General features: G+C 25.4%; 5 protein-coding genes across 5 annotated transcripts; all 5 read right to left on the bottom strand.

Annotated features, from left to right (window-relative positions):
- Nucleotides 1–247: 247 nt before the first annotated feature.
- MKS88_002236 (uncharacterized protein) lies at nt 248–6896 on the bottom strand (the record flags this gene model as incomplete). The annotated part of the gene is made up of 5 exons (XM_067215231.1): nt 248–310; nt 405–563; nt 1269–1335; nt 2902–3018; nt 3592–6896. 5 exons carry the CDS (start codon nt 6894–6896, stop codon nt 248–250), a joined length of 3711 nt encoding a protein of 1236 aa, XP_067073677.1.
- A 2358-nt stretch (nt 6897–9254) lies between these two features.
- MKS88_002235 (uncharacterized protein) lies at nt 9255–10305 on the bottom strand (the record flags this gene model as incomplete). Its single annotated transcript, XM_067215230.1, has 5 exons — nt 9255–9315; nt 9435–9520; nt 9644–9674; nt 9911–9991; nt 10181–10305. 5 exons carry the CDS (start codon nt 10303–10305, stop codon nt 9255–9257), a joined length of 384 nt encoding a protein of 127 aa, XP_067073676.1.
- A 1771-nt stretch (nt 10306–12076) lies between these two features.
- MKS88_002234 (DnaJ protein) lies at nt 12077–16377 on the bottom strand (the record flags this gene model as incomplete). The annotated part of the gene is made up of 2 exons (XM_067215229.1): nt 12077–14180; nt 14318–16377. The coding sequence occupies 2 exons, from the start codon at nt 16375–16377 to the stop codon at nt 12077–12079; spliced, it is 4164 nt and encodes a 1387-aa protein (XP_067073675.1).
- A 1461-nt stretch (nt 16378–17838) lies between these two features.
- Nucleotides 17839–20727, bottom strand: MKS88_002233 (uncharacterized protein; the record flags this gene model as incomplete). The annotated part of the gene is made up of 1 exon (XM_067215228.1): nt 17839–20727. One exon carries the CDS (start codon nt 20725–20727, stop codon nt 17839–17841), a length of 2889 nt encoding a protein of 962 aa, XP_067073674.1.
- Nucleotides 20728–22335: 1608 nt separating this feature from the next.
- On the bottom strand, nt 22336–23952 carry MKS88_002232 (uncharacterized protein; the record flags this gene model as incomplete). Its single annotated transcript, XM_067215227.1, has 1 exon — nt 22336–23952. One exon carries the CDS (start codon nt 23950–23952, stop codon nt 22336–22338), a length of 1617 nt encoding a protein of 538 aa, XP_067073673.1.
- Nucleotides 23953–24285: the final 333 nt, after the last annotated feature.

The raw sequence follows: 24285 nt of genomic DNA, 5'->3' as shown, positions 1-24285 counted from the left end.
AGTAAACATATAAAGAGGTAGAATGACGAAAAAATGCTTCTTTTTTTTTTTTTTTTTCATTATTACGGTTTTAGATATTGGAGAGAATGTTCTATTAATTATTTTTTTAAAGGATAAATAAAATTTTTAAGAACTTTTTATTGGTTTTCATTTGTATTTATTTTGCAAAACATTTGAAACATTGCATTTTATGATAATATGTTTTACAACAGTGTATTTTATAGCAATATACTTTTTCCTTTTTTTTCTAATCATCTTCAGGCGTGTGTGGATGCTTTTCTGGTGGTAAATCGTTTGGGTCTCTCAAAGGCTAAAATGAAAGTACAAAACAAAAAGAAAAAACACATATACATATATATATATATAAGCATATACATATATTTGTGTGCTGTAAATAATCTTACATTTGGAGGGTTTTTCCTTAAAATAAATTTTTTGTAAAAAAAATTCCCAGACATTGCTCCCATAAACCCAGAGAATATTATAAAAATATAACTTGGAAAACTAATGGCGTACTTAACTTGTTGTAATTTTCCATGAAATACTACCCCCGTTCCAGCTGGCTAAAATGGGATAAAAAAAAAAAAAAAAGTGCATGAAAAAAGGTATATAAGAGGAGACGCAAGAACTGATACATAATAATGTATAAACGTTAATAGGAGTTTTATTTTCCTCAAACGAACAGGTTTAGGAAGGGACTTCATTTCATTTGATATATAACGAATGGAACAATTCTTCTGCAAATAAATTAATAAGAATATAAATTTACGTATATATCCTCATTTCAGAATGGTAATATGTACACATGTTTAGGTAACTCTGTCGCTATATAAATGTATTGCTATTTTTTATTTTTATACTAAATTTTACATAAAATACGAAAATGAGAACACATATATTTGTTTGTTAGACATATCTATAGAAATGACCAAATTCATATTATAAATCATTAATTTAATGCAATTTTTTTGGTCATATCTACATTTAATTATACTCACACATAAAAAATGATTATATAAATATATATATACTATATCTATTTCGTTTTAAAAAAACCACAACTACAAGCTTTGTTTGACTGTATTAACAATATCCTTTTTTTTTATTATATATTCTTACCAAAATCATTTTATCTAAAATGATGAAAAACGTTGTTGGGTCTTCTACACTTGTTTATAGATATGTTTCCTATATATAAACAAAAAAATATGCGTAAAACATTTTGCCCATATATGTATATGCTAATATATATATACACTTATACATACTTGTGATTTAGTGTATTTTTGTTGTACACCTATGAGTGCTACACTTTTCGATTTTGAAATGTTATGCCTTTATGGAAAACAATTTATATTTTTAAAAGAATTTTTATTCTTGTTTAACATGCAACTTCTCACTTGCATTTGCCACTTTGAATTGTTATATATGTGAACAAAAAAAAAAAAAAAAAAAAATTACTACAAAAATTGTTAAGTTCATTCAAGATTGAGCAGATGAAAAAAAGAATATGAGAAAGGAAGATGGTGAAATATTTAAGCATATATTCTGTAATAACGAATTAGCTTTAAGCGCATCCTGTGCTATGTTATTATACCACATTAAATCTGATAGCAAAATCATAAGAAAAAGCAGTTAAAAACGGTAAATAAGTGTGCACTCGATGTGTTTCCAAATAAAAAAAAAATAAAAAAAATAATAAACTCTTTTGATTGTGGGTGATGTGTACTGTAGGTATGCAATTTTGTGGCATTCCTATTTTTAAAGAATACTTTAAAGGATTACTAAGTTTATTTGCTTGTATTTTATTTTAATATAATATTATTATAATTTTACCAAGGGTTTTAAAAAGAAACTAAAATGTATAACTGAAATGATAAAAAAAAACAGTTGACCCGTATTTGTTTTGACTATTTTAATAGCATGCTTTTAATCAACATTAACAGAGGTTATGAAATAACACAGCAATGTTGGAAGTTTTGAAAATTCATATATATCAAGAGCAACAATAAAGCAAATGAAGAAAGATGAAAGAAAATTATACACTAAAAAATGAGGAAGTTATTTTGCCTTTTTTGTCAACTTTTTTTACGTGACACAAATGATACTATTTATATATATTTTCTTATATATTTATATATATAAGGAGGTAAAAAAAAACAAAAAAACAAAAAATAAATTGCATTTTGGGTATAGCCAAAATAATAATTTGAGAATTGATATATATTTGTGTATCACAAATTATAATATATTGTAATACTTTATTCCATGTGTAATTAAAATACGAATTTTAAAAATATGGTATGAGAAATAATAAGAAAAAAAAAACAATTAAAGAGTTAATTAAAATTTGTTTTTAAAGAAATGGAATAAAAAATAGTGAAAAAGGAAAAAAAAAATTATGTAAATGCAAGATAAAATAAAACTTGTTAAATTTTCTATTTTTATGAATTATTAATTGTAAAAATTTTTAAAAGACTACAATAATGGAAAAGAAAAAATTAGCTAGCAAAAACCAGCACTTCAAAATATTTTTATTTAAAAATGTACTAACTTAAAAATTTATAATTTAAAATCGTATCACGTAAAAGTGTGGTCATTTAAGAATGCGCTAACTTAAAAATACGCAAACTTAATTATGCGCAAACGTAAAAGTGCACTAACTTAAAAATACACCAACTTAAAAATGCACCAACGTAAAAATGTACTAACTTAAAAATGTGTTTAAAAATATGCATTAGGGTGGGGTAAAGTACTCGAATGTTATTTATTTGTGCTGTTCTCTGTGTATGCATCTACCTTAAGAGAACATAATTTTGGAGTCCTTTTTTGTACGACTAAAACTTTTATTGGCTTAAAAAAGGAATAAAGCAGTGTAAGATGGTCAAACCTGACACTTACATATGTTTCTTGCTCTGACTTTTATTTAAACAATACACAATTTCCTTCAAGTACAGGAGGTAAGGGAGTTCATACTTCGAAAATAGTATTCTTCTGTTAATTTCCAGTGTTCTTGAGCTTAATATATAAGAGTATACAATCGTAATAGAGGTACATGCGATAATGAAAATAAATTCCATAAAAGACTTATGTATTGAGAAACCCCAATATAAGGAAGTAAAGCAAACAACATACATAAAAAATAACAAATACTGTGTTGGGTACCTAACTATTAATAATATGGATGTTTGGATTATTAACATGTGAATGTAGATATAGATATAATAAGGACTTGTAAAATAATCCAAGGAGGTAATAGCTACATATATGTCAAGTGAAGAAATGAATAACTTTGCTATACATAAGAAGAGGGTTGAAAAATAATACTTTCTGATATCATAACAATTATACTTCTTTATTTTAAAGGTTAACATGATGTAAAAGATATATATAAGTATGTTTAGAAGAGATTTTAGAAAAAAATAAGTAAAATAGCTAAGATGTCTTAATGGGCTAATTATCATTTGATTACTATGTAATTTGTATGCTGTAATAAAATCTAATGTGATTATGTATATAATTAAATAGATGTGTATATAGTAAGTCTTGGAAATGATATTTTTGTTGAATTCGTCCATCCAAGATACGTACCATTTTTCGAAAGATGTATTTTTAAATAAACCTAATGAGTCTCTTTCAGGTATGAATATTTTATTTTTCCAAGTAGCATTTTGCATCAAAATTTTTTTTTTTTTTAAATCAAAAAATACTTTTTTCAACACACGAAATATCTTACCAAAAAATTTTGGAAGGTACATAAGTAACTGTTTGATTTTTGGATTTTCAAGAAGAAACGATGTATATTTTTTTCTGTTTTTTGATGTGAAATAAATTTTCCTTGTTGATGAGGTTGATTCTTTTTTTTTATTTTTCTTTTTATTTTTTCTTTTTTGGTTGCTAATATCAAGCTCCATAATTTTATCTAATATTTCATGTTGTCTGATCGCGCTTCTTCTTCCATATTTATTATTCTGGTTGCTTTTATTGGTATTCTTTAATTCGTTATTTGCGCTTTTTTGTGAATAGTTGATACTAAAAGTTGTTGACTTCTTGACGCCAATATTATTATTATTACTGTTACTACTTCTGTTGTATGGATAATGACTACTGTAAAAGCTACGACTATTGTAGAAGCTACTACAGTTGTTTGTGCTTATATTTAAGGAGCTCTTAGTTTTAGAAAAAACTACACTTTTATTTAAGGTCATCTCATCTTCATATGACTCATTGTTGTAGTGAGGTGTATTATAAAATTCACGTCCTTCCGGTAGGCTCATATTTTTGTGTATTAATTTGTCCTTTAATCTGATGGAATTATCATCAAATTCATCAGCGCCTCCTTCATGCGTTATTAATTCTAAGTGTTTGTCTCTTTTCTCACTGTCGTCGTTGCTTCCACAATCATGGTAGCTTTCACAGTAATTTTCATTTTGTTTTCCTGTGGAATTCTTATGAGCACAATTCCCCTCATTGCTTCGTATATATTTGCAATTTTGATCATGGTCATTTCGTTGAATTTTATTTTTTTTAGGATTATTTTTTTCCATTTGAACCTTTTTTAATTCCTGTTCGTTACCATTTTCCCTATCCCTTTCGATTGCTTTTGTATATTCTGTTTGTACTGAAAGAACATGATTTTTTTTTTTATTATTTTTAACATCAGCACTAAAAATATTTTTTACTATACTATAGTTGCATGTCAATACGTTGCAATTGTACATATCAGGATCAATTATTTCATTCTTCGCATGTATCGTTCTGTTTTTGTTTTTGTCTTCTTTGAATAGAGTTTTGAATAAGTTCATAATATTTGTCTTAACATCTTTTTCTGTTAAGTGCTCTGCTTGGACTTTATTCAATTTATGTAGCTCCTTTTCTTCACATATTTGTTTGGTAACATCGAATGATTTATTAGTAGCATTTTCCCCTTTTTTGCTTTTATCTAGTTGATGTTTATTGATGTTTGGTTTCATTATTCCCTTTGATTGAAAATTGTCCATAGAACGATTATTTGAGTAAGAGTTATCACTCAGGTGTCTATAATATTTACGTTCTCCATTCTCTTTTAAATAACTAGGATTATCATGCATGATATGCTGGTTGTTATGTGAATTTTGCGAACGTACACTCTTATTATGATACGAATTATCAGAATGTGTATTGCGGTAGCTACTTTGGTCGTTTGCATCCTGCGGTTCCTCTTCTCTCTTGAGGAAGTTCATGCTGTTTTCCTCACTTTGGTTATTTCGTTCATCACCTTCAATTTCACTCTCACATTCGCTTTTCCGTTTACGTTCACTTTTAATCTTGCCTTCTCTTATAATTTTACTTTTTATTTTACTTTCATTTTTACTTTTTTTTCCTTTTTGTTTTTGTTTTCTCCTTTTGTCACTGTCCATGCTCTCCCATTGGGAAAAACTTCGATCAGCTGCGATGTCAATTACGGCATCGACTTTTTCACAGCTTTCCAAAGAACTTTTTTTTGCATTTAAGTTATCATCAGCCATATTCCCCTTAACCGGTATTAAAAAATGATTATCTTTATTGCTCGTTCGTTCCGATATATTATCATCATACGTATCTTTGAACACATTGTTTTGTTCATGTTTCTTTCCTATCTTTTCCATGTTTAATAGAACATTTTTATCATTTTTTTCATCTAACGATGGTCTTTTTAGTGTTTTCGATTTTTCTGATTTGTATATATTTTTCGTATTTTCACATATCTGAGTTGTACGGTTTGGATACACTACTCTTTTTGATTTTCTTAAACGGCGATCTGTTCGTTCTATAAAGCTTCGCATTTTTTGTTGCTTCCCTGATTGTGAAGAATAGTACTTTTTGAAAATATCTGGATTGTTAGTGCAATTTTTTAATTCGGAATCATTAGACTTTTCAATCGAATACACAAAACCGTTATTATTACGATTAAGGTAAGTATTTCGCTTGAGGGATAATGTATTTGACAATTTAAATTTTTTTACGTAAGAATTAGTTCGTTTGTTACCACCAAAATTGGATAAACTCCTAATGTTATTAATATTACTATTATTATTGTTATTATAAATACCACTATTGTTATAGGTAGATGTTAACAATGTTTTCTTTTTATTTAATTTATCTAAATATGTAATAGAACGATTAGGTTTCACTTTCATATCACCATCAATAATAGAGGAATTTTCCTTATTTAAAAAGTAATTGGTACACATTAGATCTGAAGATGTTTTCGGCTTTATACACATATAAGAATTGAGTAAAGATGTGAAAATTTGTTTTTCTAACTGTTTCACTTCTTTTGAGGCAACTACATATTTGCATGGATTTTTTTTTGATAAAACTATGAGATAACATAAATCATACATGCGAAAATATAAAATATTACCACCAATAATTTGCAAAATATAAGAGAACAAGTCGGTAAAAAATAAAGAATTTATATCTAAATCAAATCCATCTATATTTAAATTATATTGAATTAATATTCCAATAGATACACTAAAAAAAAACAACGTTATTAAGTTATAATATGCACACCCGGTTAAGGCAAAGGAAAAAAATAATAATTGCATGTTTGCAATTTTAAATGAATCTATAATTATAGATAATGAGCAAGTGACAATTATACTTACACAAAATAACAATTCTAAAACATATTTTCCTATGTCTAATTTTGAAAAAACAAATGTTCTAATTATCACAAAACTAATTAGCGAATATATAAATAATATGGTTCCAACACATAGGGCCCATAAATATGAAAAATCAAAATTCAAATGAACTTTATTAACAGCTGTATACCCTATCATTATAAATGTTTGTAAGTTTTGAAGAGCAATCAAAACAACAAAGTCTTCGGATTTTATATCCACTGAATGTCTAGCTGAGTTTTCCATTTTCTTTTTAATTCCTTATTCCTATATGTAATATTTTGATGTCAAATTTTGGTGTGTCAAATTTTAATATGTAATATTTTAATATGCGAAGAGTGTGATCTTATTTTGTTTACTCAAAGGGTGATTAATCCTGTTTTGACATTTCAAAGGGGTATATGCATATACAAATGCATACGTACACGCGTGAGAACGTGGGTGTACATGTGCTTACTCATACATGTTCTTCAGTATGTCCATATATATATAATGTTCTTATAATATTCAAAAAAATTCACTTGCTTTAAGAATCATGCTTTTAAAAAACTTAAATTAAAGAACTATTTAAAAGCAGAACACGGTAGAATATATATATATATGTTGTATAGAGACAAACATATAGGCACAAATGCACGAATGCCCATATTTTGTGCAAACGGAAAAATGGTAAAAACAATAAATTAGAGCATACTCTACAACTAATAAGAACAACTTGTATAGAGAACAAAATACATGCGAAAAAAATTAAAAATGGGAAGGTTTAGTGAAATAAAAAAAAAAAAAAAAGGAACACGGAATTGGTAATATATATGTTTATACATAAATGTATTTAGCATAGTGATACAAATAGTGGTGTGCAAAAAAAAAAAAAGAAAAAAAAATGTACACATTTAGAAGTTAGTAAATCACAAAAAAAATGTTTAAATTTTAAAAAGAGGAAATACCCTACTGAGTATTTTAAAAAATTAAAAAACTTAAAAAACGAAAATATTTAAAAGCATTATACATATGTATATAATTATGTGAAAATATGTATATATAAAATATTCCTTTGGAGGCCTATAAACTATTTATGTAAATCCGTAATCGAAAGGTAGACACACTTTTCAAATAAGAAAAATAACTTGATGAAAAGAAAAAATTTAAATATACAAATGACAAATGTATTTTTTTTTTTTTTTGCGAATTAATTAAAATTATGAAGCAGAAGAAGAAAGCAATTAAGCTATACTGAATAATAATAATAAAATAATTTTTTTCAAAACAAAAATGAGTAATGCAAAAAACACATAAACTATAAATATACTGTGTATGTATGTGTACAGATATACATGGTAAACTTCGAAATAACCTTAATAATAAAAAAAAAGAAAAAAGAAAAAAGAAAAAAATGCGTGTGTAAAACAGTGCACTAACTTGTTTTTAGAAAATGCAAATGTAATATTTTATGCTAAATAAAAGGTGGAATAAATAACCAAAAAAAAAAAAAAAAAATTAAAATGAAATAAAGTAAAATGATACGATACTAAAAAATGTAAAATGAAATAAAAATATAAAAAAGCAAAATAATTAGTAAATATTTAAAAAAGAAAATTTTTATTAGACATACTAAATTATCACGTATGCACGAAAGTTTTCAAATAATATATCTGAAAAATGCATATGTTACACGAATTACTTTTAAAATCCCCTTTACGTCATTATTAAAAAAAAAATTATATAGGTTAATGCTTTAGATTTGCGCTCATATTAGTGAGTAAACTTTTTTTTTTTTTAAATATCCTTATATTTTTCTTAAGAAAAAATATTTTCACTGAAGAGTAAACAAAAAATACTTGTTCACAGACACTACAGTTGCAAACATTTTTTTTTAATTAAAGATACGTTTTAATATATACAAATGAAGTCTTTTTTTTTCTGGTTTTCTTTTCATACTCATGATACGCAAAATATTCATAGAATTTAAATAATTTGTTATATGAAAATAATAAGATAAAAAAAATAAAAACCCACAGGAAACATTGAAAATTCTAATATATAAACATAGTCAAATATTTGATGTAAACAAAAAAATACGTGCACCGAGCAATATATATGCATATGTATAATATAATATATTTGCATATGTTAAATTTATATGGACATTATTTTAGTAAAAACACTATTAACTATACCTAATTTTTGAGTATATATTTGTAACTTCTTTCTGAAGATATAAATTAACTAGTAAATTTGTAATTGTTAAATATGCTTTACCATTATACCTTTGTTTCATTGTTAAGTACAACTTTTTCAATCCCATTTTTTTTTCATTTTACTTTCTCAAAAATTTTGTATTCTAATTAATATAAAAAACAAATGAATAAAACAAATAAACAAAAAAGTTTTTTCCCTCTTCTTTTTTTTTTTTTGTTATTATATGATTATTGGCTGATAATTAACTTACTATAAAAAAAAAAAAAAAAAAAACATATCCATTTAATATTATTCAGTATTTTTTATGTTAAAGCTATCGTATATTTATAAAAAAGTATAAAATAAGAAAAAGGTAAATCACTGAGAAAAAACTAAATTCCTTTTACTATCATATATACCTTTATATCAAAAAACTGAAAAGAATATCAGCAGACTCAACAACACACATGTAACTGGAGCAATTAGCCTGTGTAAAGTGTTTTTAAGAAAAAAAAAAAAAAAAAAGATTAGCGATAATACAAAATTTTCAACTTGATAATTATTGTATTGTATATATATATGTATGTGTATATAAGTAATTATTACGTGATATTCAGAAAAAAATTTATGATGTCATGTTCGTCTACTACTATTCTGTCACAAATAAAATTTACATTTCTTTTTCTCATTTTCTGTAAAATAAGGAAATAAATAATATAAAAAACAGTGCATTCATTTTTATATGACAAAGAAGCTGAGAGTAAGATTTTTCACATATCTAAGTTTATAAATACATATATGTGACAAAATTATACCTGATCATTCGTATCACTTGACTCATACGTCCTACGAGCAAAAAAGAAAAAAAAGAGTTGTTTTGTTTAACTCAAAATTATCAAGTTTTATTATTATACATAACATAAATACAAATATGTGATACTCCCTTTGCACATAAAATAGGTGTGTTGTTTGAAAAAGATATTAAACAATTCGTTAAAGACGTATATGTCTGATTTTTCCACTTTTCAACATTATATATATATATTCATTTATAATAATCATTTTTTAAAATATTCATTTACATGGGTTTAATTGTATATTTTCCTAGACCAACTAAATGCTTCTTATCTATACCGCTTTTAAAATGTACTGTCGCTGATCCGCTGCAAAAATGAAATTATAACAATTACAAACAAGAAATATTTTAAAAAGTATACAAATAAATAAAATTATATATTATATATAAAGATACATAGATATAACATAAGAATTATTACAATAGAATAATATAGTTAAGCATTTTTCTAATAATAAAACAGTTTTGTAAAACGTAATATCACATAAATACATACTCTTCTTTGTTATATTGTTCGACGATCGCATTAAATGGTATTATCAAACTTTTAAACATGTCCAAGTCTGAGCTTTTAATGCCCTCTACTTTTGCTTTAAGAATTTTATTATTTGATGAACTCATTTTTTTAAACAGAAAAATTATGTAAATATGATCAAATATAAAAAACAAAGCAAATTTAATTTATTTTCACATCATATATTATTATTTATATGTTACTTGTTTTTTGCATTAAAACATTCATAATAGAAATCATGTTTTATAAATAACACATACATGTTTTATTTAACATATATTATACATTATAAATAAATAAATTATATATACATGGTCCATGGAGATTGTACTAGTATTATTAAAAACGTTAGTACATTTATTTGGTTTGATTATTATACCTTTAAAATTATTTTTTATTTTTTATTTTTTATTTTTACTTTTTTTTTTTTTTTTGTATTCGCTATAATTTAGTACATTTCTTTTTTTTTTCCTTTTTCATTTTTTCTTATTTTACTTTTCATTTGTTACGGTTACTTCTAATTTCATTTTATTTTTTTTTCTATATGATTTTATTTTTAATATTGGTGTGTACCTAAAGTACGTATAATATATATGTATATATATATATATTATATTTTTGTGTTTGTGCTTAAGTATATTTTGAAGTACAAAAGAATGAAACCATAACCTTTGGGGCCGTGGGCGTCCCAAGTGGATACATAAATGAAATGCTCAAATTAGAATAGAATAAAATGATTACTGAATTTTATTCTTTAAATTATTATTATTAATTTTGAATACTGAAAATATTTGTTGAATTATGTAAAATTTTGACAATTTATAATTTTAAGTGAAATTGTAAAAATTTTCTTAACATTGTTGAAAGGCCCAAAAAGTGGATATTTAGAGATTTTTTCAAAAGTTATAATATGTACTTTATATATGCAAGTATGTATATAAATATATGTATGAACGTTTACATGTATATACTTTTGTATATATATACATAAGTTAATATAAATAGACAATTAATCCCTTTACATATTATGAAAACATATTGAGTACAAGCCAGAACTTTTTTGCGGCTTAATTTTTTTCATAATATAGTAAAAATAATAATTTTTCGCATGGAACAATTTGTCATTTTTTTATAAATTTATGGCGTTGTGTTTTCGAGGAAAATAAGGAAAATTTTGTTAATGAAAAATTTTATTTTTCTTTAGTAGTTCAGATGTATTTATGTATATATAATACATATGAACACCAACTAATATAGTATCACATAAAAAAGTTTTTTACTAATGAAACAAGGAAAAGGGTTACATATATAACATGTACATACATATACAAATGTGCATGTACTTATTTCTGAATGAAATCTTTAGGTAAAACCTATGCCCCATAAATACTTTAAGAGGTATAGGTTTACGTGTACTGATTTATCATCAAGAACAAATATAAAAAATATGATGAAGTATTATAACGAAATGTTAACTTAAAAAAAAAAAAAAAATATTACAGCAATTAAAAAAAACGCCGTAGAGCGAAAGAAGTATTAACAAAAATTAAAAGCAAAATACGTAATATGCTATATAAAACAAATTACTTATAAAAGAATGGTGGTGGGACAAATTTGTATGGTAATAAAATTGTAAATGAATAAAGTGGTAACATAAATAATGTGCGAATTATTGAAGTAAAAATAAATAAAATGCACAATTAATACGAATAAATAAATTTATGAAAAAAAAAATGAAATAATTTAAACGTAATTAAGAAATTTAAAGAGTATACGGTGATATAGCCACACCTAATTAGTTTAAAGAGCTTGCTTTTCTCGTTTTCTCCTTCTTGTATTTTAGCATTAGAGCCCCCTACATGTTACTATGTTGTCTTTCTAAAAATCAACATGAGAAAATGACTTATTCGGTGTTAAAACAAAAATGGAAGACAAGTTTATTTGTAGAGGCTTCTGATGATCATTATTTACCGATGCTATGTTTTTTAAGTGTAGTATTATATTATGAGGAAAGTACCCCAAATATTTATATTTATTTTTGATGATATATTGCTGAAAAAAAATGTATTTATTCTTTACGTTATCTTCATTTGTTTGTTCTTTGGATTTAATGTATCTTTTGAAATAATTATATTTATAATTAAAAAATGGAAAGGAACACATATATTTATTTACTTTTTTAAAATAAAGATTAAAAAGGATGAATGACTGTATTGTATATATGATCCATTTAAAATGGAAATATGTTGGTCTTGCAATTTTATTTTTTTTTTTTATATGTAAAGGTATACAATAATGATCATTAGAATATATGTTTTTGTCTAACAAATAAAAATCATTTAAAGGTATAAGTTCATCTTTGTATGTTATTAACAGTAATATATATTCAATATTTTTAATATTTTTGTCGATTTCATTTTCAAATAATGAGATATGTTTTAAATTTGACTTTTTTTTAATTTTATGAATGAGTAATTTTATTTTTAAGAATTTTTTTATACTTTCTTCTTTTATGAATAAGAGAAATTTTTTTTTTTTATTTACACTATTCCCTATGTAAACATAATTGAAATCGTGTGTCATATCTTTAATTTTATGTTTACTTTTTTTGAGCAAATTAAAGCCGTACTTCTCTTCAACATTTAAAATGGCATCATCATCATCATTATCGTCATTACTGTTACGATTACAATTTACATTGTCATTATAATACCACTTTTTATTGTTACCTTTTTTTTTACACCCATTATTTATTTTTTGAATAGAATTATTGTTAAATTCCATAATTTTGTTATCACAATTTTTTAAATGACTGTAACGTTCTGTGGTTGTGTTCTCATCAATCCATTGATGAGGATTACCGTATACTTCTTGTACTTTTGATCCTTTTTTTGCCCCATCCTGATTTGAATAAGAATCTAATGCAGCATTAACACGATCGAGAAATATTGTCTTTTCATTACTGCAGAAATTTTGTACCTGACCTTTTACATTTATGTTTATGAAACAATTACTGAAACATCTTTTTTGGTCATATTGAGTAAAATCTTTACCGCACCACTGAATTGTTCTTAACTGTTCTGAATTATTTTTAGCAGATATTTCTGTTTTTTTTGTAAATGTATTTTCAACTTTTAATAAGTTATGCTCAATTTCAATAGGTGTCATATGCCTAGTTTGCTTGTTTAATTCGTTTTGTTCATCGTTTGAGCATTTTTTATTATTTAAACTTTTTGTATTACGATTTTTCGAATTTCTTCGTGTTTCGTTCGAACTGTGCATAGTACTTTTGTTTCGTGGGTAACTGTGCATATAGTATGGCTCGGAATATATATGATCCAGTTTCTGGTGTTCTTCAGTTCGATCATCCACATTCACAGGGTGTTCAAAAAATAAATCAAACCATTTGTAAAATTCATCAATATGTTTTTCATTGTTTTCGTTAATAATTTTATATGCCATCGGTGATACTTCGATTTCTCGGAAAAAATCAGGGAAGTTGTTTTTATCATGATTATTGCTATTGTAACTATTGCTGCTACTGTTATGGTTATTGTTACAGTGTCCGTTTCTATGTACGTTTCTGTTTGTGTTACTTTCCCCAGCGGTGTGCACAATATGAGGGGTTAAAGAGGTTCCCTTACAGAATGAAGCAGCACTACATGTTGGCTTTGTTAAGAAAGAAATGTTATTATTTCCATCAACTACTGCACTGTTCTGGTTTTCCCATTTTTCTCCATAAGATTGATTGAATCTATTAGTATAAGTTTCTGATAACTCCGTTTTGGGTATTATATAATTTTTGTAAAAGTGTTCAAACTGAGAATTTAGTTCATTAAATAGATTAGTAACGTTTTTTTTTTTAATAGTATCGAAAATTGTAATTTCATTTGTTATATTATAATTTGATGATGAAGAGTTTTCAGATAATTTATCAACAGATTTGAGGTTACTATCTTCATCATCAAAATAGATTGTAGAACTGTACGGATTTTTTTTTATCATTTTTTTTTTTTTTTTATTTTACTAAAAGGAGGCATATGAGGAGAGTAGATAGGGTAAATGTAAAAAATATTTTTAAACATATAATTTTCCTCATGAAAAAAGTGATAAATTAACTTCTGAAATTGATTATACTGATTGCTATTAATTTTTAAGTCATATAAATTATGTAAATAAGAAACATTATTATATTTTTGCACAAACAAATCATATATTTTTATGCTTTCTTCATCTAGTACCTCTTCTTCATTTTTTTCATCTGAAGATATATTATAATCATGAAATTTTTCGCTTAATAATAATTCTATTATGCTATGTCCATACTTATCATACATTTTCCGTTTTTTATCATCATTTAGTATATCGTAAGACAGCTTGAGTTCTAAAAATTCTTGCATGCTCCCTCCCTTATCTGGGTGATAAACCTTAATTTTATCTTTATACGATTTTTTTATTTCTTCTTTACTACAATTGTAAGCAACGTCTAAGTAGCTGTATAAACATTTTGATATTTTACAATTTTTTTTTACATACATGTTTATATCTCTTGAATAATTCTTATCAGCATAGTGGTCCTCCTCATAATTCTGCTCGTTATAGTACTGCTTATCAAAGTGCTGCACCGTACAGTGTTCCTCATCATAATGTTTCCTACTATCATAATGTTCCCCATTGTAACACCTCACATCACAATCTTCCTCACCAACTAAATGTCGTTCATCAACATCATAAAATTTATTACTGCCAGAGAAATATGTTTCCTTACAATTTAAATCATTCGTATTTCTACAACTAGTAACTGTACAATTCTCATTTGTACTCATTCCATCAAAGTGTACTTTATCCTCTTTGTCATATAAGTCTACCGTACCTCTAGAATTAGAAATATCATTTTTTTCCTTTACTGTGTTTTTATGAGATGTGCTATTAGGGAGGTCATCGTTTTGATGATCCTTCTGTGTGCTGGTCCTTATTTTATCATTGTTGAAATCGTTTAAAAAAAATTTTTTGTTGTTGATAAAAAAGTTCTTGCTCAGTCTGTTAATGGAATCAGAGTTGTCCAAATCAATCAAGCTGATGTTATGAGCATGCTTAGACGAATGATTGGATTCGTTAGAAGATACATTACTGTTAGTATTAGGGGTCTTACCTGAGGTAGCATCATTACATGCTGCACTATTTTTACCTGTGCTGAGGTCAATCTCTTTAATTTTATCATAATATATTTGCGAGCTCCCCTTTTTAAAAGGCCATACATGAATGCTTTTATTTTTACTACTTTTATTAAAATCCCCCCAATAGTGCACACTATTTGTATGGCTATAATTAGTGATACTATGATAACGGTCATTATGATGCTGTAAATGTTTCTTGTCATAAGATCTTTTTTCTTCTATTTGATTGTTTACAACCTTTAATGAAGGATTGCACATTTCTGTTTCGTTTTTTGCACTTTTATAATTACACGTTTTTTTAATAGGGGAACACACAAATTTAATATAATCGTATTTATTTAAAGAACTGTTACTGCTAAGCAATGTATTTTTATTTTTTTTAATGGAACAACTTGGATCATCTATTCTTGTGAATACTTTTTCTTGATCATATGCATCATTATCTGTAAACGATTTCTTTGGTGTTTTATCGAAGGAATTGTCATAGAAGAAGGCACCACCACTAACATAGTTCGAAGTAACACAATTAGCATCGTTTGCAGTATTGGGAACTTCATCTATTTTTATTTTTTTCCTTTTATTTAATTCTCCTAAATATCTTGTTTCTTTGTTACTTTGGTATTTTGTAAAGCCTAAATGGTACGAAGGGGAATGCTGTACAGGTGCAGATGGTGTGGATTGATGATAATACGCGTGAAATTGGTGATCTGTTGTTATGTTCGTTTGCCTTCTTCGGTGTGTTTCATTTATTTTACTGTTGCTATTACGGGAAAAGGATAATTTATTCTTTCGACATGACTTTTCCTTTTTTCTCTTTCTGTGTGCAATTTTTTCTTTACATATATTATCAAAAATTTGCTCGTACACATTATCACTTTGGATGTTATATAAATCTTTAATGTTATTTATGTTGATATAGCTTGAGCATTTATTCAAAACATTGTTTTCATGGTTATACTGATTTTTTTTTAAAATAAAACCGTCTATATTGTTCTTTTTCATGTTCTTAGAAGCCTTAAAATGTCATTTGAGTGATTTCGATGATTTGAGAATTTTTCTTTTCTTTTTTTCTTCTTTTGTTTTCTTTTTATCCTTTGTTTATTTTTTATCCTTTGTTTTTTTTTTTTTCCTTATATCTGATTTTCCTCTTATTTCTTAATAGTACCGCTGAAATGAGTAGCACAAAATTGTACAAGCAATACAAATATTTATTCATAGAATAAAGAATTTTGCAAAAGAGCAGCTTCGTTTTTCTTAAAGCCTTTTTTTTCGTTTCAACTTAGCATTAAATAAACATGTATAATATGAAAGAAAAAAGTGATACGGAAAATTAATTAGAAAGGTAAATTATTACATATTTTTGGTATATTTTTATGTTTATGTTTTGGAAATTTTTTTTTTTTTTTTTTTTTTTTTTATTTTTAATTTTGCGTAATACCGTAATTTTGCTTCTTTTTTTTTTTCTGTGTAGAAATTCATAGTTCTTTTAAATAATAAGCAAAGAATAGGAGAATAGAATGATATTCATTGTAGTATATATACACATACGTAGTTTTGTAGTTTCTGCCACTTTTTTTTTTTAAGCCTCATTTTCAGAATAGTTAGGGATGATGCACTTCGATTTGTGGATATGCATATAAATAGTTTTGAGAAAAGGAAAGGCATAGTAAGCATTTAATTATTCTATAATTATATATTCTCCGTTTTTTTAAAAGTACCTTTTTTACATGATTTTCCATTTCATTTAGCATATAAAATGTATTTTCACTTTATTTAATTTGATGCTTATTCCCTTTTTTTTTTTTTTTTTTCTGAGTATATCATGTTATAAAGCTTTTATTTTGTTTGAAATTTATGTTTTTGTTATTTTTCCTATTTTTCCAGTTTTCCCTGTATTTTTAATTTTGCATTTTTACCTAAATGATAAGTGAAATTTACTTTTTTAGAACGCTCTACATTAAGCATGCTGTAATATGATGATCATAAGAATTGTTATTCAAACGTGATACTTAAAATTAATGTCATGGAAAATGTAAAGAATAAAAATAGTGTTCATTAGAAAAAGTAAAAAAAAAAAAAGATACACATAGGGAATGGTATACATTATTACTATATTTTATAAAGGATGGGGTTCTTTTAAATTTTAACAAAAAATGTATTTCTATAAAAGTGTATGCTACGAAATTTTTGTTTTCTTTTGATGTATTTTTTAGATAGCATATAATATTTGTATACATAGAGACACATGCCTCGTTCGAATCAAAAAGGGGGAAGAAGGATAAACAAATAAAAAAAAAAAAATTAAGAAAAACACACAAAAAATTAAAAAAATGAAAAGAAGAAAAAATGAAAAACTTTACATTGTACTTATGAACATATACATGAACGTTATCATGTTCTATGTAATTATGCAGAAGGGAGATTTTTTTTGCAATTTCATTGGCAAGTGGGTGTATTAGTACATTATGATATGGAGGAAATAATAGGACTATTTTCCATTATATATTTTTTGCTATAATTGTACATTATATTTATTTGATCATAAATAAAATGTGCTGAATATTTTACCTCATCATTATCTTCATCTATCTGTTCTTTATGAAGATCGTAAAACTTTTGTATGATGATCCACACTTTATTTATTTGCTCAATAACCTTAAAATAGCATTTTTTATATTTTAGTAATTTTGATTTCCTTTCTTTTTCGTAATGATTGTATTGGTAGAAATCTTCATTATTAGTGGTATTTAAAATGTTCCTTTTTATATGATCGTCCTTTACCATTTCGTTTTTCTTCATGAATACGTCATCATCACTATGATGATCAACATCACTTTGAAAATTTACATTATTATGAATATCAGCACCATTATGATGGTCAACTATATTATGAGGGTCAGAATTATTATGATGGTCAATTGTATTGCAATGGTCCAGATGGTGCAGTTTTGATATACCTTTTTTTGCATTGTTTGTATTTTTTAACAACAACGTTACCTTTTGTGCATAAAATTTTAGTAGAGTATTTAATAAACATAATTTGTCTTTCAAATAAGTTAAATGTTTCGTAATAACCTGCTTTAGAGGTTTTTTAATTTTGATCGATTTTGAAACTAATTCGTCCGTATTTACATACTCAGATTTTTCATATTCTTTTAAAATTTCATCAGACATATTATCTAAATTTGAAATATATAACTTCCTTTCTTGATGCATGTGTTTTGTTTTACTTGTATTTGACAACTTGTTTAAATAATTATTTTCTGCTTCGTTTAACTCTTTTTTATATAAGGATAATGTGGATAATACTTTTGATAATTCCTTATTTTTTTTATTTATTTCTTTACATATCAACTGATATTCATTATATAATTCATTTTTTTTTATTATTAATTGATCTAGCGAATTTTTCACTTGGTTTATCAGTTCCTGCGTTTTGTTAATATCACTTGTTCGTACATCTACTTCTTTAACATATACATTTTCTATATGAGTTTTCGAGTCTTTGGCATCATTAAGAGTTATATCACAGTCCTTTTTACAAACTTCTATAATTTTTTTTAATTCTTCCAATTTTATTTTAATTTCGATTTTTCTCTTTTCCCTATTTTTTGTAGCTAATAATAGAATCCTTTGAACAGCCTTATGTAACTCTATTAATTTTGATGAAGCTAGAATTTTGATTTGTTGTATTTTGTTGTTCTCTATAATTTCTTTTTCGCTTAATAAAGAATCCGCCTTAGAATCATCTCTTGAATATTCTGTGCAGTTGTTGCTACTTGTTTCCGGCATTTCGAAATCCTCAAACATTTTCTCTTCGTTTGATTGGAGTATTCTTACTTCATCTATTTCTTCCATTAGTTGCATATTTTCCTGCTCCACTTGATGGGCTTTTTCCCCCTCAATTTGGTGCATTTTTTCATGCTCTATTTCTAGCATCTTTTCCTTGTCTATTTTGCCCTTATCTAGTGAATTCATCACATCGATTTCTTCCTGTATGTGTTCTTTTTTATATTCTTCAAGCGGAGTTAACCTATTTTCTTGAGTACTATCATGCCTCAGTTCATCTTGGAACGGTTCGGAATGCAGTTTTTCAAAACTAAAAGAAGGACTTGAAAAGTTTGTATCCTTTTCTAAATCGATCGAGGACATACTAGTTCTCCTGCTAATATATTTTAAACAGTTTATTTTATTAAAGTTTAGACATTGAGCATCATATGACAGTATTTTACTCTTTAAGCAAACAACCTCTGATGATATTAGTTTTCTTATATTGGTTAAATAAATATCTAAATAATCATATTTAAGGACACTCAATAATTCTAAAAATAGTTCTTTATGATTTTCGAATAATTTGTCAGTTGTTAATATAATGTACAAAATGTCTTTATGCAATTTTTCATTTCCAATCAGACAATGCTTAAACATGGTTAAAATAGTAGTTCTCGGATTATTTAAATCGTCTTTTTCTATTGGGCCTACTAGAGATAACCTAATTTCTCTTTTTTCTAATATCAGACTAATAGATTTTTCTAAAATATTACTTTTTAGAAAAAATTCTTTAAAGTTATATCCATAAAGATCATCGTAAATGTTGTTAGTTGTGTCGTCTTTGTTCTTTTGTACTGAAGTCATATTTTTATTTATATCGTTGTTTACATCCTTTTCTAGTAGTCTCATTTCCATAGATGGATTACCTCTATCTTTGTCTATTAAGGGAACATCCTCTTCACTATTATTCGTTCCTTCTTCTTGATGTTGAGGTTTTTCACTATTGGAAACATCACTTTGAGGATGTACATTTAACCCTGAATTGTAACATATGTCCATATTTGAATCATTTTTCACATAATTATGAACATTATTGCTGTATCGTTTGGTATCCACATTGTTGCAATTGTTACTGTTGTTACTATTAATGCTGTTATTACCGTTGTTTTCACTATTATATGTATTATTATTACTACTACTATTAAATGCATTTTCATTTTCTCTATTTAATTCCGATGAGTAATTTTTACCATCTTCCCTGTTCATAAACAAATGTCTGACCTCATTTGGCACATTTTTTTCGCTATTTCTGTTTATATTTTTATAATATCTTATGCAGTCATTTTTCTCAGATTGATATATATTATGTATCCATTTTTTATAAGTTCCTATTAATGCTTCTGCTGTGTCAATTTGTTGCAGTTCATAATTTAATAAAATTTCCAGTTGTTCAGTTGTAGTTGGTTTTACTAATCCAAAAACTTCTTTCGCCTTTATGGCTTGAACACTCACATGTAACCTAACCTCGTCAGCTTTACTTTTCACTTTATTGTATGTTTCGGAAATGAATTTACCGATCATTTTTTTTATTTTTTATTTTATCTCCTTATTATTTATTTATTCTTTTTTTTTTAATTAAGATTAAAGATGAACGACTGATTATACAATGAAATGAAAAAAATAAAAAAAAGGCAGTAAAATAAAATAAAATAAAGGAAAATGTAAAAATAATAATTTTAAAAGAATTTAATGATAAACGTATACTGACACGTGCGGAAATACCATCTTAAAGTTGCACTTAAAATTAGCTGCAGGAAAGTTCGTATATCCTAAATATTTAAACATTGCTCAATAGTGTATATGTGTGAATTCGATACAAAAAGAAAACATATACATTATATATATATATATATATATATAAAAGAAGTATGGAATTAACGAACAAATTTAAGAAGAACGATTATATATTTTACGGGTAGCGCTACACTATGTGTATATATACATATGAAAAGTAAAAAATAAAATAAAAAACTCTGGATTTTCCGTCTTTTCCTTTTTTTTTTTTTCCTTCTCTTTGACATAATGAAATTTTAATATAAAAATAAAATAATATTAAATCTGTTAATGTGAGAAATATGACAGTTTTTGTGAATGTTTTCTTTGTGTTTTTAACAGATAAAAAAGGTATGAAAATAAAATGCTTTTTATTTTGCAAAAATATTTACATAAGAATAAATCAAAAAAAAAAAAAAAATATAAACAATAAAGTCAAATAATTAGGAAATAATAAGAATTTGTCTTAGGAGGTGGTTCTTTTTTTTTTTTTTCCCTTTTGAGGCAACTTTAACGTAAGCTGAATAGATACAGATATTCTGAAAGATATATAAAAAAAAAAAAGAAAGTAAAAACTCTATGTTTTTAAGTACTACAACAAGCATTTAACTTATCACAATAGAAGTTGCTATTTTTGATTACATTAAAAGGATTTACAATAATAGTAAATTCATGGAATACACCAAGAAATTGAAGAATAAGTTTTTATTTCACAACTTACAAGTTCATTTTTGTTAGTTTTATTTATAATTTTTGATATTTTCTTTTTCTTTTTATTATTCTTGTTCAAAGGTAAATAAAAAATATACATATCACATATTTATATTAATATAAATCTTACACTGTTAAGGAAAGAATAATGCACATAGGCTAAATGAAGGGAATGTTATGCATATTAATAATTCCTAAAAAATAGCGAAAGTTCAAACAAATATTCATTGCGCACATGTGTGTAAGTATAATGTATATGTATATATATACATATGCTTAATAATATATTGGGAAAAAAAAAAAAAGTAAAAGTTAACCTATGAATGGTATTTTTTTGACAGTATTTTTAAACAGAATAAAACAAATTATACAAATTAAAAAAAAAATAAAAATAGTCAAATGATGGAAAATTAATTATTTCTTCTTGGTATAATTATAAAAAATCGGAAAATAATTATTTACATATATATTCATGTACTGTTGAAATATACAAATGATGGGTTAAATACATACATGAACCTTAATTAATGTATGTGTTGGATAAAATATACGTGTTAAGGGTAAACATATATATACAAATATATATATTGGGTATAAGCTTATACATGAGGAAATGACATCCCTAAAGATAATTCGCGCTACTCCCTAAAAACCCATTTTTATAGTATTCACTATATAGTTAAATAGCGAAATAATTTTATTCTTGAAATTGCTTCCCGTCATTTTTGAAGTTGTATAAACATCAGTTTGTAGTTTTTTATTTTGATATATATTTTTTTCATTGTGTAAACTTGCTTGCATTATAAATTTCGACTTGTTGTTTAAGTTTTCTATTGGGGGCAGTCCTTCTTCCTTGTCTTTTATTTTACCTTTGAATTTATTAAATTTATGACTATTTAGTTCTTGTTCCATAATAATAGAATTTTTTTTCTTTTTTTTTTTATTGTTATATGTTATAGTATTATGACTGTTTTCATAGTTATTTTTATTAGATGGATATTCCTTTTTAGCTTTGTCAATTTTAGGAGAAGAGAAATATTTTTTATTTTTAAGCTGAATGGAACTTTTTTTAATTTCATTTTTCATAAGAAAAAAAAAGTGATCAAAATAAATATTTGAATTATAGTTACAATTATAAAGTTCAATTTTTTTTCCAAGTCTGTTTAAATATTTTAAGAAATGTTCATAGGAAAATTCTTCTACATTTTTTTGAAAAACGAGATATAAAAATATGTCCGTAGTTTTTTTAGATGGGTATTCCCTATTAAAAACTTCATTAACAAGTAATCTACTATAAGACCTGTTAGGCTGTTTAAAAATATCATTTAAGTGAAAATTTTCTAATTTTTCTAGCAGTTTTATTCTTTTGTCGTTTGCTAACCCAGAGCTTGTAGATGAGGGAGCGTGATATAAGTCTTCGTTTTCATTTATAAACTCCTTCTCTAGTTCATCGTATAAATTGTTAATGTAGACATTATCACCGACTTCGCCACTATGGATAGTTTGGCCATTTTGGCTAGTTTGGTTAGTTTGGCCATTTTGGCTAGTTTGGTCATTTTGACTATTTTGGCTACTTTGGGTGCCTTCGCTATAGTCGATGTTTTCCTCATTTTCCTTGTTCCCTTTGTTTTTTTTATTTTTCTTATTTTCTATAATTTTCGTTAGTAAAATTTTTAAATTGTGAATATTGTTCCTCACAGTGTAGATATTATTTAAACACTTTTCTATGACTAAGTTGTAAAAATTATGCTCTGTAATATTTTCATCTTCATTAATTGGCCATTTAAATTTCAGTTCACATATTTTTTCATAAAATACATTTTTATCAATTTTTTTATTATGATAGTTGTTAAAAACATGTTTCCATTTCAATGAACTGTTATTCTCATTAGTATATATATATTTACTATAAGGTTCTTTAAAAAGATTGAATTGTTCTGCTGTGTTAGGATAATAATGCTCCGCTATTCTTCCGAAGAGTAGAATTATATTTTTCAAATCATCATTTAACTTATATTCTCTTTCATTAACGTCTACTTTTCTGTACAGATTATTAGAATATATGAAATATGCATATTTACTTTTCCTTGTCCTATTTGGCTGTAATTCCAATTTTCTTTTCCATTTATAGTTTAAGATGTTTCTGTCTCTGAGTGTTTTGCTCTTGTTGCACAAAACTATAATAATTAAGTTTGTAAAAAAATAAAACACGATAAGATTAATAACTTGCTTATACACAACACCTGTTTTGGTAAAAAGCATTGTGATGGCTGTATTTAAGGGTTTTGTGTTATGAGAAGAAAAGGCGAAAAAATCTCTTATTTAAGATAAATGTTTAATATTACTTTTTTCTCTTTTTCTCTTTATTCTTTTTTCTTTTTATCTTTTTATCATTTTTTCTTTCTTTCTTTTCTTTTTTTTTTTTTATCGGTTTATTTCCTCATTGTGCTGGAATATCATTTGCTTCATTGGTTAAGTCATTTTAAGCTATACATTTTTTTTTTGTTAATATTTTTTTTTTTTGTTCCCGTTTCATGTGAGTAGTGAATATAATGGCTTACGTAGATGTACATGTGTATATATGTGAAAGTGTAT

This window comes from Plasmodium brasilianum, chromosome 8 (genome assembly GCF_023973825.1).
Source record: "Plasmodium brasilianum strain Bolivian I chromosome 8, whole genome shotgun sequence".
Taxonomy (NCBI): Eukaryota; Apicomplexa; class Aconoidasida; order Haemosporida; family Plasmodiidae; genus Plasmodium; species Plasmodium brasilianum.
Note: the sequence above shows the minus strand (reverse complement) of the source record. Positions and strands in the feature narration are given on the sequence as shown.